This window comes from Neoarius graeffei, chromosome 22 (assembly GCF_027579695.1).
Source record: "Neoarius graeffei isolate fNeoGra1 chromosome 22, fNeoGra1.pri, whole genome shotgun sequence".
NCBI classification, from domain to species: Eukaryota; Metazoa; Chordata; class Actinopteri; order Siluriformes; family Ariidae; genus Neoarius; species Neoarius graeffei.
This window is the reverse complement of record NC_083590.1, coordinates 11,723,465-11,735,519: the sequence shown is the minus strand read 5'-3', so window position 1 is coordinate 11,735,519 and position 12,055 is coordinate 11,723,465. Positions and strand designations below refer to the sequence as shown.

Sequence of the window (12,055 nt, the reverse complement as noted above, 5' to 3'; positions counted from 1 at the left end):
TTATCGGTAACTGCTAATGGACCTTTTCCACTACCCTTTTTCAGCTCACTTCAGCTCACTTCAGCCCAACACGGCTCGCGTTTCGACTACCTCAGAGCAGCACGACTGAGCTCACTTCAGCCCTGCTCAGCCCCCAAAACTCGCACGGTTTTGGAGTGAGGCTGAAGTGAGCCCAACCGAGCCGAGTGGGGCTAGGGGCGTGAGGAGACACTCCCCTGTGCACTGATTGATGAGGAGGAGTGTCCTCACATGCCCACACACGCCCCGCGAGCACGCTGGGATCTTTAACCACCATCTGTAAACCTGGAAGAAGAAGAATTACGACAAAGAAGAAGAAGAAGATCAGAAAACTAGCACCAAGACCAGCAACACTAACAACTCCATGTCCTCCATGTTTATTGTTTACTATCCGGGTTGTGAGACTACCGCTTAAAAGGTCACTGATGTCACTGTTTGCGCCGCCTAACGACATCACGTGACGTCCACCCACTTTCGCTAACTCCACCCAATGTGTCCACCCACTTCCAGCCAGCACGGTTCAGCGCAGTTGTAGTCGAAATGCAACCCCAACAGCCCCACTCAGCTCGACTCAGCCCAACTCAGCACCACACGGATCAGCCCAACTCAGCCGCGTTGGTAGTGGAAAAGCCCCATTAGACATTGGGTGGCTCAAGTGTGACCCCGCGGCGTACCGAATTCCGCTCGATTCATATGCGCGCTTGATCTGTGTGCGCATGCCTCCAGCATTCACTCCAATCCCCCCGTTACGCCGATCGGTGTACCGACTGGGGAATCGGCATATACCGCGGGGTACCCACTTGAGTCCACCCATACAATGTCAGACACACGAAAAGTGGAAAGTCAACTATTAATTTTCGTCAACATAAACGTATCAAGTTATATATTTTTTTAACTAATCGTGTAGTAAGGGTGGGCGGGAGATTTTTATGTTGTCAACGGGAGGTCGGGAGGATTTTCTAAACGTTCCCTAAAGCGGGAGATCTCCCGCCCACGGCGGGAGAGTTGGAGCCTCTGGTGCAGTGTGTTTAGTGGTATCTGGTAGATAAAAAGCATACTATATTACATGATAGGCATAGTTAAAGTATACATCAGTACTATGTAATCGTGTGATAGTATACAGATCATTTTCCTCAATAAATAAATGGCCAAGTATAATATTTTTGTCTCATTTGTTTAACTGGGTTCTCTTTATCTACTTTTCGGACTTGTGTGAAAATCTGATGATGTTTTAGGTCGTATTTATGCAGAAACATAGACAATTCTAAAGGGTTCGCAAACTTTCAAGCACCACTGTAATTTATCTAGAAGTTCTCTCTATTTTCTGTCCTCTGTTTAGAAGTAGAAGAAACCTTTATTTGTCACATGCACACTTCAAGCACAGTGAAATTCATCCTCTGCATTCAACCCATCTGAAGCAGTGAACACGCACACACACACACACTCACACACACACAGTCAGGGGTTCGGTACCTTGCTCAAGGGCAACCTAACTGCATGTCTTTGGATTATGGGGGAAAACTATCTATCTATAGCCTGGCAAGCCAGACTAAATGTGAATATTTAGTCTGGCCTCGATCCGTAGACATTTCTGAAGGGTGGGGGTGGAACAAACCGCTGTCTTTCAAACTGTCTCTGTGCGTATAGGCCAACGCTCTGACCAATCAGCGCAACAGTGACTGTGACGTAGTCAGAGCGACAGAAAGCAGTGGGGGAGGCCTTGAAATAAATAATTTTTCAAAATGCGTATTAATTAATAAACAGGTTCTAGATATTAAGAAGTTTGGAGATAATGACCACGAGTTTGGAGTCTGTACCACATACTTAACATACACATTTTTTTCAAGTGTTTTTCAAGGGTTTGCTTAAACTGTTTTTGAGAGTTTTTATTTAGTGGTGCTTGGTGAAATAATTTCCCTTAAATTTAAAATAACGGGAAAATAAGAAACAATCAAAAAGTAATGTTTCAAAGCTGTTTATTAATTCTTCGTACTGCACAAACTAGCCCCATCCTTTTGGCTACGAGCGGAGCCAGCTGGTAGATCAGACTTTTGCCGTAGCCGGTCGGCAAAACAGCGAAAACGTCCTTCTTGAAAAGGAATGAGCGGAGAGCCTCTTCCTGCTCATGTTTCAACGAAAACTCCAAGTCTAATTCTTCTAAAACTGATTCCAAAGCGGAGTCAAACGCGCGCTGTTCACTAGCCGTAGCCATCTTTCCTGTTGTGCTTTCTCCAGCGTCGCGCAGCTTTGTCGTCACTCCTGCAAAAGCCCGCCCAAAGAATCCAAACAAAAACCCTGCGTTGTGATTGGCGGGCACGATTTGATGCCCGGGGTGTTTTGTTGATATGGTGCGAGGCTAGACCCACTCGCAGGCAAAAAATATTTTTGGCCGCTAGGCGGGTGGGTCTAGTTTACTAGGCTGATCTCATCTCATCTCATCATCTCTAGCCGCTTTATCCTTCTACAGGGTCGCAGGCAAGCTGGAGCCTATCCCAGCTGACTACGGGCGAAAGGCGGGGTACACCCTGGACAAGTCGCCAGGTCATCACAGGGCTGACACATAGACACAGACAACCATTCACACTCACATTCACACCTACGCTCAATTTAGAGTCACCAGTTAACCTAACCTGCATGTCTTTGGACTGTGGGGGAAACCGGAGCACCCGGAGGAAACCCACGCGGACACGGGGAGAACATGCAAACTCCACACAGAAAGGCCCTCGCTGGCCCCGGGGCTCGAACCCAGGACCTTCTTGCTGTGAGGCGACAGCGCTAACCACTACACCACCGTGCCGCCCACTAGGCTGATCTATCTATTGAAAACCTTTGCTTCTGACCTTTAATGAGAGACCCTTGAGCATGCGCACTAGCTCTTTCCCAGGCTTAGCCCTGAAACCCGGCGGTGTGTAGGACCCTGCGGTGCGGCTGAGCAGGGAGTCATCACATGTTGTGTGTAGTTAGCGCCCTGAGAGAGAAAAGGAAAAAAAGAAAGAAAAGAGAGGGAATTCTCTGGAGAAATCAATCAGACGAGGAAAAAAAGTGCAAATTAAAGCTGTTCACTTCAGTCTAAACCCCTTCTGTAGCTGCGGGTGAGTTTGGAGTCCGGCTGGGTGTGTGTTTATCTCTCAGCTAGCTTCCTTTCTGGCTGTTTATTTACCTCGTGTGTGTGTGTTTATATGATGTGTATTAGTATTTATATTTGTTTATCATATATAGTTTAATTTTACACATTGTGCAATAATGAGTGTTGTTTACTTGTTTTGTTTGTACAAAGCTACTTTTGGTGTGTGTGTGTGTGTTGAAATCCTTCTTCCGGAAAGGAAATAACTTCAGTCTCCTCTGTGTGTGTGTGTGTGTGAGAGAGAGAGAGAGAGAGACACACACACACACACACACACACACACACACACATACATTATTATGGTTCTTCCTCATGATCCTCAAACCCACCATCTGACCCTCCTCCCAGTTGCTCTCCTCCTCACTCTGTTCACTTTTTGTTTCATTTGTGAGGAAGAACCTGAGGAGAAGCCCATGATCAGAACCCACCTTCAGGTCTCATTTTCACATCATCTCCGTTTTCTTTTCTCCTCTTTTCCATCTCCAGGACCTCATGAACCGCCATGAACCAGGACCGGCAGAAGCGCAAGGAGGAGATCCAGAAAGCTCTGGCTTTTATCCAGTAAGAACCAGATCAAACCTGGTTAACACAGACTCGTCACCAGATCAAGATTGGTGTTTTCTTGTTTTTAGTATAGTACTTCCTTTTTTTTTTTTGGCCCAGAACTAAGCTCCACCCCCAACTAGAAAGCAACGCCTTAAAGTGCATATTCTGGACCAATTGCATGTTTTTTTTTATATGAAAGAATGTCGCTTTAGGCGGCACGGTGGTGTAGTGGTTAGCGCCGTCGCCTCACGGCAAGAAGGTCCAGGTTCGAGCCCCGTGGCCGGCGAGGGCCTTTTTGTGCGGAGTTTGCATGTTCTCCCCGTGTCCGCGTGGGTTTGCTCCGGTTTCCCCCACAGTCCAAAGACATGCAGGTTAGGTTAGCTGGTGACTCTAAGGCTACATCCACACGACAACGGCAACGAGATGTTATTTAAAAATATATCGCGTCCAAATGGGCAACGATCAGTAAAATATCAGGTCCATATGGCAACGCAACGCTTGCTGAAAACGATGCAATACACATGCCACACCTCTAGGGGCGCTGTAAGACGGTCCCTTCGGAGACACCAGAACAATAGAAGAAGTAAGGACGCATGCGCATAAACTATTATGCGCGAGACTTCATATTAGCCACAAAGTCAGAAAAATCTGTTCGTAAAATTACGTTATAATGACCAAATACAATGAAAAGTATTTTTCCAGTCTCACCTGTGAAAGGTAATCCCGTGTGATCTCGTTTGGACGGCAAACCTGTTGGTACAGTTGAACGCAGCTAATCGTTATTCTCCGCTTTGACCTATCCAATATGGCGGCGAGGATGACGTATGATTCTACGCGGAAGGCGGCGTCTTTAATGGTCCGGAATAAATTGAATGCTACACGTTGATGGATTAATTTGCTCTTCTACGCCCTTTTTGAGGAATGTATTGTCGGACTTAAATCAACATCTGAAGAGGTGAGATTTTGATCGCTCCTTTTTTTCCCTATTTTTGCTGGCGGGATTGACTCTGCCCTAAGGGCAGAGTCTCTCTCTCGCTCACTTTGCACCATTACACAATAAATATTCACAGTGAAAATATTTTGTAAGCGCGTTTCATGAACCAAGTTATAGGATTTGTTGACAACTCGCATCGAGTTCGTTACACTTCTACCCGGCGTGAAGCACACTCAGTCATGTGGTTGTGACATCATTGTAAACAAATCCGTTCTACTCATCCAGACGACTTCACAACGGCAACGTTGCCAGATCTTTCCACTCTGGAACCCGTTCTCAAAAAGACTGCGTTTTGGGCACCCAAAACGCCGGTGCCGTGTGGACGCCAGGCCTAAACGATAAGCAATTGTATCGGAGTCACCTGAATCCGTTGCCGTGTGGACAGGGCGTAAATTGACCGTAGGTGTGAGTGTGAATGGTTGTCTGTGTCTATGTGTCAGCCCTGTGATGACCTGGCGACTTGTCCAGGGTGTACCCCGCCTTTCCCCCGTAGTCAGCTGGGATAGGCTCCAGCTTGCCTGCGACCCTGTAGAGCAGGATAAAGCGGCTAGAGATAATGAGATGAGATGAGTATGTCACTTTACATACTCATCCAGAAGGGTAATTTTGCACAAGGCCGTCTGTCTACAGCAGAAAAAAATAAAATAACAAAACGCGTCTGGAAAAATCCCAAGAGCCAGATTTGTGACATCACCTGCGGAAGCGCCAGCAGGCTGCGCGAGCTTTGCACGGTTTCAGTGCACAGCCTGTGTAGACCAAGCGCTCCCATTTCTCTCTCATTGTCCGGTCTTTGGGGAAACAATGAGTACTAATCCCATCAAGATTGGTGTTGCTACACCCTCCTACGATACATCTGTTAACCATTTTAATAATTACGCGATAACGTTGAAGAAATTTGCAGAAAACCACCAGGTCGTTTTCTCATAAACAAACCAGCGCTGGCGTAGGATTCAGAGGGAGGCGTGCCGCACGCGACATCACGAAAATCAACGTTTGCCGGGAAATCCAAATGGCAAGTTTTTTCAGAGGCGGACCAATTCGCCTCAAATGGCTTGATTTCAACTGAATTTTTCTGGTATTGCGCAAGGTAAAAATAAATTGCAGAGAATGCAGAATGTGACAGATATTTGACCAAAGTTGAATATAAAATAGGAGAATTACATTGATCTTGCTCCTGAATTTACCCGTGATATGCACTTTAAAGTAGTATCTCGCTGGGCTGCGACGGCCTGCGACTAGTTGGAGACACAACAATTTCGATTAAAATATGCGAATTTTCACTTGGAATCACGCTGAATTGATATTCGCGTATTTTATCGCAATTGTTGTGTCTCCAACTAGTCGCAGGCTGTCGCAGCCCAGTGAGATACACTCGCACTTCCTGTCTCACGGAAACTGACTTGAGATGGGTTCGCGACGGCTTTGCGGCTATTTTGAGAGAAATTTTGTCGCGCAAATTTTTTGAACATGTTCGAAATTTCAGCGACGAAGGCACGACACTTTGCAACTCATGCGAGGAAACTGAGAAGCCCCGCGAATGTTTCAAGACACTTTTGAAACTCTCTCGCGAATGACGATCGCAAGCTGTCGCAGCCCAGTGAGATACTGGCTTTAGGTATTCCTAAAGACTCGGTCTCACATAGCTGGAATCGCTTCCAGGCCCTTCTGTCAGAATGCGTGAGATCCGCAGAGCTATCTTGACAACCACAAGGGTGTGGCTTCCATCCCTGGAAAGTTTGGTCATGTTAAAGGTCCTAGGCAAGGGTCGGAGGTGGAACGTAGAATATCAACTTTTATTTTCTAGACCCAAAGAGCGAATTCAATCTCCCTGGTGTCTAATTTGCAGCCTAAAATTGAATAAAACGGTTAAAATGTACTGTTTTGCCCAAGTTCCGAAGGTTTGTTTACATCTCACTGATGCGCACTTTCACCGCCAGGGGGCCGTCGTCATGACGTCATTCAAGCCATACAGACCAGGAGCAGCTCTGTTTTTACCTGCGAACCGAGCACACGTGTACAGACTTTGGTCATGAGCGGTTGTGTAAAATGTCTGAAAGCGAGACTGATTTTGAAGTAGGAACTCTCCAAATTAAATATCGAGAGGTGAAATCATACATGTATGAACTTATGGCTGTTGCGAAGCGATAGCGGATATACTGGTAGGTAACGGTTACTTGACAGTACGCCGGTAGGCCACATTAGCCTGCCATCCGCGGTATTTCCCAGTGTCAATATATTGGGCCTGACATCTCATCTCGTCTATCAATTATTATTATTATTATAATTTTTTTTTTTTTTGCAACTACTGAGCATTTAAATGAAAAAGTTAAAAGGTAAGAATGTTGACCTCCAATCTTCTCCTTTTTGCTTGAGCGTTGCTGGTCCGTTTCTTCTTTGACTGCTTGATTTTGTGCTCGAATTATCGCTACGTTCACACTGCAAGGCTTAATGCTCAATTCCGATTTTTTTGTGAAATCCGATTTTTTTTGTGAGGTCGTTCACATTAACAAATATATGCGACTTGTATGTGATCCTCAGTATGAACGAAAAGCGACCTAAAAGTGTTCCGCATGCGCATTGCAGGATACGACGACGTCACACGCAGTGAGCATGGCCAGTGTTTACAGAAGTAAAACCGCCCGGTTGCGGTATGACTCATCCAATCTAGCTTGAATAGCTGTATCCCCCCAAATGGAAATCAGCTCCCTAACCTCTGCGTCCTTCCATTGAGAAGATTCAGAACCTTCACAGCCCGAAGCGTCCCTCGCATTGATGTCATGCGCAGGGGCGCAGATACGTTTTTTGAACTGGGGGGGACAAAGCTGCCAGCAAACCAACCCCAACCCCGATACGCCTGTCAAACTTGTTGTGGGTTACCATAGCAACCAAGCTCGAGCTCGCAACCTGTGCAGTCTGCGCAGCTCAACCAACCGAATATCAGTCTTTGTTTTATGTGAGTTGTTGCAACTATGTATACACTGCTGTGCACCTCAATAAACCGAATGGTAATTAGTCTTTTGATTTTTCCGTGAGGTTTGCCTTATGCAAAGAAAGACAGCATAGACGTTTTTTCCTCCCTATAAGTGGGGGGGACCGAACGAGGTGAATTTAAATCTGGGTGGGACGAGTCCCACCCTCTATCTGCGCCCGTGATTATGCGCCATGTTGTTGTAACTTTTTTTGAGAGACCCGCCGCCTACTTCAGCGCAGAATAGTGACGTTTGTGGCTTGTTGATGACGTGTAAGTCGGATGAATGCGACCTGGCGGTTCAGACTGAAGTCGCATATGAAAAGAGCGGATAGGAATCGGAATTAGGACCACATATCCAAACGGCCTGGGTCGGATTTGAAAAAATCAGATGTGTCGTTCATATTGTCAATAAAAGATCGGATACAGGTCACATATGGGTGAAAAGATCGGATTTGAGTCACTTCAGCCTGCAGTGTGAACGTAGCCTTTGTCGCAACAGCATCAGGTTTGAGCTTCTCTGTCCAACACGGACACCTAAACTCTCCAACAGACGGGGATTCTTCAAAAAGTGATCGGAGCACAGAGCGGCGTATTTACCCAGCTGCCAACCCTCTCGCTTCACGCGCACAATCCACTCATACTCCTTTTCCACCAAATCAGTTCCAGGGCTGGTTCGGGGCTGGCGCTGGTTCACAACTCGTTCAACTTGCGAGCCAGCTGAGAACCAGTTTGCTTTTCCATAGCTCGCGGTGCTAAGGGGAGCCACGTCATTATGTCGCTGTATACGTCAGTTACGTCTCTGCATTTGCATAAACCTTGGCGCGAATATCGAAGCAAAAACAACACAGAAGAAGCAGCAATAATAATAATAAATGACTTTGCGTTTGTACAGCTGCTGCTTCTCGTCGCTTAAAAATGGCGATCTTTCGCGGTCTTATTGTTGGTCTTAACAACTCCGCCCCCCCGCTGACGTAAGCGGTTCTTTCCTCTGGCCCAGCAGAGAGTTGGTGCTAGCCTGGAACCGGTTTTTCTGGCCCCAGAGCCAGTTCTTTGTCAGTGGAAACAGAAAACCCGGTTCCAAACTAAGCACTGGCCCCGAACCAGCCCTGGAACTGCTTTGGTGGGAAAGGGGCATCTCTCCGCCTCGTCTCCTCTTTTGGTAAAAGGTAAAACCTTCTTCCTGAACCGGTCCCGTGGTTACAGTTCACTGCACTACAGTAAGGCATGGGGGTTTCTCTTTGGAAATTCCCAAACGCACGTCTGCGCTCAAGCCGAACGTCAGTGTAAGTAAACGGAAGTGGGCTCAACTCAAGCGGTTTGTTTGTCTTGAATGACGTCACGCGCCGAGTGGTCACGAAAATCGCCGAGCAGAAATTCGCCGCGATCCGCGCTAACTTTTTTTTTTTTTTAATTTTAATTATTACTTATTAACAATACTTCTTGGGACCAGAAGACAATTACAGAGGGTTTTTTTAACATATAAAGTTTCAAATCTGCATAAATCGAAAACCGTTGCCTGTGAGCTTTAAAAATTTGCCGTGGGTGAAACGCTGGACGAATTCTTCCGCTGCAACCGTAAAGGCTTATGTGAGGCTTACACAGGGGGAACTGGAGCGTTCTACAGCAAGTGAAAAGTTTGCCTAGGGGGCGTGGCTTAATCTGTCTTGCCATAGCTATGCCATCTGGCAGCCTGCCGTGAGGTCGTACATCGCTGCCGCCGTCGGTTTACCAGCGTCTTTCGTCATGGCTTCATTTCTATATTTACTCCGCCCAAATTTATGCGACGGAAACCATCACCTTCAAAATCTGCCAGAATGGCCACGATAGCGCCAGCCACAGTTCTCACGGATCAATCGGCAATGTGTGACCTTAGCTTTAGGTATTCACGCGCCCCCTTTAATCAGAGGGTTTAAAAAAAAAAAAAGCCTTTGTTTCCCGGCTTTCGTTGTTTTAAGCTGCAGTAAAGTGTGTGTTCAGGATGCAGCGGCGTGACCTGTAACGCGGCAGGTCAGCGGCGTCTAGTGCGTTTTTTTTTTTTTTTTTAAACGCAGACGTGACTCTCTCTCTACCTCTGCTGTCGGCTCAGACTCCGAACAACACAAACCCGCCTTGCCCCGCCCCGTTCCGTGTTCGTACCTTGAACAGGCTGTGTAAAAGTGGCACTGGGGTTCGGATCCGTTATGGCGATAAGAAGCTCGTCAGCATTTTGTTTGCGACAAAAAGTTACAGACGGCCCCTTTAAATGTTTTTTCCATCACTTTCTACGCAAACCTAAATACCGTGCTTCATACTGTGTGTTAAGAAGTTGCCTTTTAGTATGATTTTAGTTCATTGTTGTGTAATTTTTGTTTTCCGCAGGTCGTCGCTGCCGTACCCCGACCCGGACGGCTACGAGGTGAGCTTTTCTTCTGCTCTTAGTACTTGAGGATGCTGTGGTTTGCTCAAAAAAAAAAAAAAAATTCCTCGAGGATGTTCTGGTTATCTCACGTTGCTTTGCGTTTTATTCTGAGAGGTGAAAGCTCTGGCACTGTATCACGTGTGTTCTGTTCTCATAATGAAAGTCTGATCTTTGACTCGTCGCGTCGGATTCAGTGAGAAGTCGCTGATTTCTAAACGAGACCGGCTCCGGCTCGTGTAGGTTTACCAGCTGGTTAATGATTAACGCTCTCGCTGTGTCGGGACGAGCCGCGCTGTACACGTCCTCCATCCAGCGGGTATGACCCGGTGAGCGATAGATCAATGACTCTGAGAGACCAGAAGGATACGAGTTCAAATCCCAGCACTGACAGAAAGCCCCCTGAGGGAATTTTAAGCAGCAACAGCAAAAAAAAAAAAAAGGGGGGGGGGTTGTTTGGAGGAATGTTTTTCTATCGATGCCGTTTCACTGGGACTCTTGAGCGTAGAGTTGTTCAGCGATGCGACACAAGTGCAGCGCTGCTGTGGTTTCTGACTCAGTCGGGCTTCCTGTTTATAAACATGATGAACAGACTTTGTAGTTGAATAGTGTAACGTTATAGAGGCGGCCATTTTGAACAACCTGGATCTCTGCACCTCGTACGTTCTGAGTTGTTTTTTAATTTTTTTTTTATGATGATGATGTGGTTCCACATTAAACTTCGAATTGTTCCTGTACTTGTTTACCAAACTGGTTATTTTTTTAAAAACGAGATTATTTGCATGTTGTAGAAAATACTACTACTACTAATAATAATTTTAATAAACTAATTTACATTTACAGCAGAGGCTGCATGAATATATGATCGCCTCGCCTGCTCATTAGAGAATTAACGTTACAACTAATAGGGTGTTCACACGGCACATATTTGCATCGATGCTGCACCGATGTATTTTGTTGCGATATATCTTACACCGGTGTAAATTTTGTGGCGCGTTCACACGTCACAAACCTGCTTACTAGAGAGAAGCGTGTTAGCACCGGTGCAGCCCCACTTGCGTTCACACGGCAGTTTTTGCGACCGTGCTATACGATAGTAATAATGCGGAAATGAAATATGCGCATGCGTGAAAATGTACTTCCTTTTCTCGGTTGTCATGGCATCACCAAGCGCCGGGAAAACAACGTGGATGAAGACACCAGTGTTGCCAGATACTGCTGACGGTTTCCAGCCCAAAATGTATTCAGATCCGCTAAAATGCACTTAAAACCGCCCAATCTGGCAACACTGGAAGACACGCGGTTCTGTTGTTGATATTCGCCATTTTGGAAGTGCAAAATACCAGGATGCAAATTATGTAATCAACTCTCCTCACGCGTAGCGAGTCTACCCCTGTAGCGTTCAGACGTCCCATTTTATATCAGTGCTGCCTCGCAAACTAGCATTTACTCCGGAGTAAATTTCTTAAACCACCTCCCGAGCAGGGTTAGATTTGCACCGGTTTAAGCAGCTTTCAGGGGCGACACCGGTATAACTTTGTACCGTGTGAACGCTCTACCGGGGCAGCCCCGGTGCTACACCGGAGTAAAAGTTGCTGTGTGAACACCCCTATTATCAACTTATTAAAAACTGTACAAGAATATACAGTAGCGTCGAAATTAAATTAACCTGAAGCTACAATAAAATTATAATCATCTAGTTAGATCTTAATTCTAAAAGCTAACTCGAATAAATGCGTTTTCAAACGTTTTTAAACTCGTCCAGAGTTTTACAGTTAGGAATACTCCCTGGTAGCATAACCATAAATTCACAGAAGGCTCTGTCTCTCGATCCTCAACGTCCTCTCTGTTCACTCTCTCGGAAACTCAGAGAAGTTTATTATTTGGCCTTAAAAGGGACATTGCGCTGTTCTTCATGTTAAACAATCATTCTTATTCTATCCTCACTGGATATGAGCAGTCGTTCGCTCTGATTGGCTACTCTAATCAGATACTAGGATATCAGCT

The 12,055-nt window shown here is 46.1% G+C and overlaps 2 protein-coding genes across 5 annotated transcripts in view; one reads left to right on the top strand and one right to left on the bottom strand.

Annotated features, from left to right (window-relative positions):
* rangap1a (RAN GTPase activating protein 1a) overlaps window positions 1-3,700 on the bottom strand; it is a 38,222-nt gene extending 34,522 nt beyond the window's left edge. Inside the window, exons 1-2 of one of the 2 annotated variants that reach the window (XM_060904387.1) lie at window positions 3,571-3,654; window positions 2,859-2,986 (exon numbers count right to left, since the gene is read on the bottom strand). Coding sequence is in view for 1 of the 2 variants with exons in the window: in XM_060904383.1 (XP_060760366.1) it covers window positions 3,571-3,646 (76 nt within the window). In the remaining variant the exon portion in view is untranslated. Of the gene's footprint in view, window positions 1-2,858; window positions 2,987-3,570 lie in introns of both variants that reach the window. The other variant, XM_060904383.1, reaches the window with a different exon arrangement.
* zc3h7ba (zinc finger CCCH-type containing 7Ba) overlaps window positions 2,931-12,055 on the top strand; it is a 36,800-nt gene continuing 27,675 nt past the window's right edge. For all 3 annotated transcript variants that reach the window (XM_060904381.1, XM_060904382.1, XM_060904380.1), the window contains exons 1-3: window positions 2,931-3,110; window positions 3,629-3,703; window positions 10,012-10,048. In XM_060904381.1, the coding sequence (XP_060760364.1) occupies window positions 3,645-3,703; window positions 10,012-10,048 (96 nt within the window). In that variant the 5' untranslated portion in view covers window positions 2,931-3,110; window positions 3,629-3,644. The remainder of the gene's footprint in view (window positions 3,111-3,628; window positions 3,704-10,011; window positions 10,049-12,055) is intronic.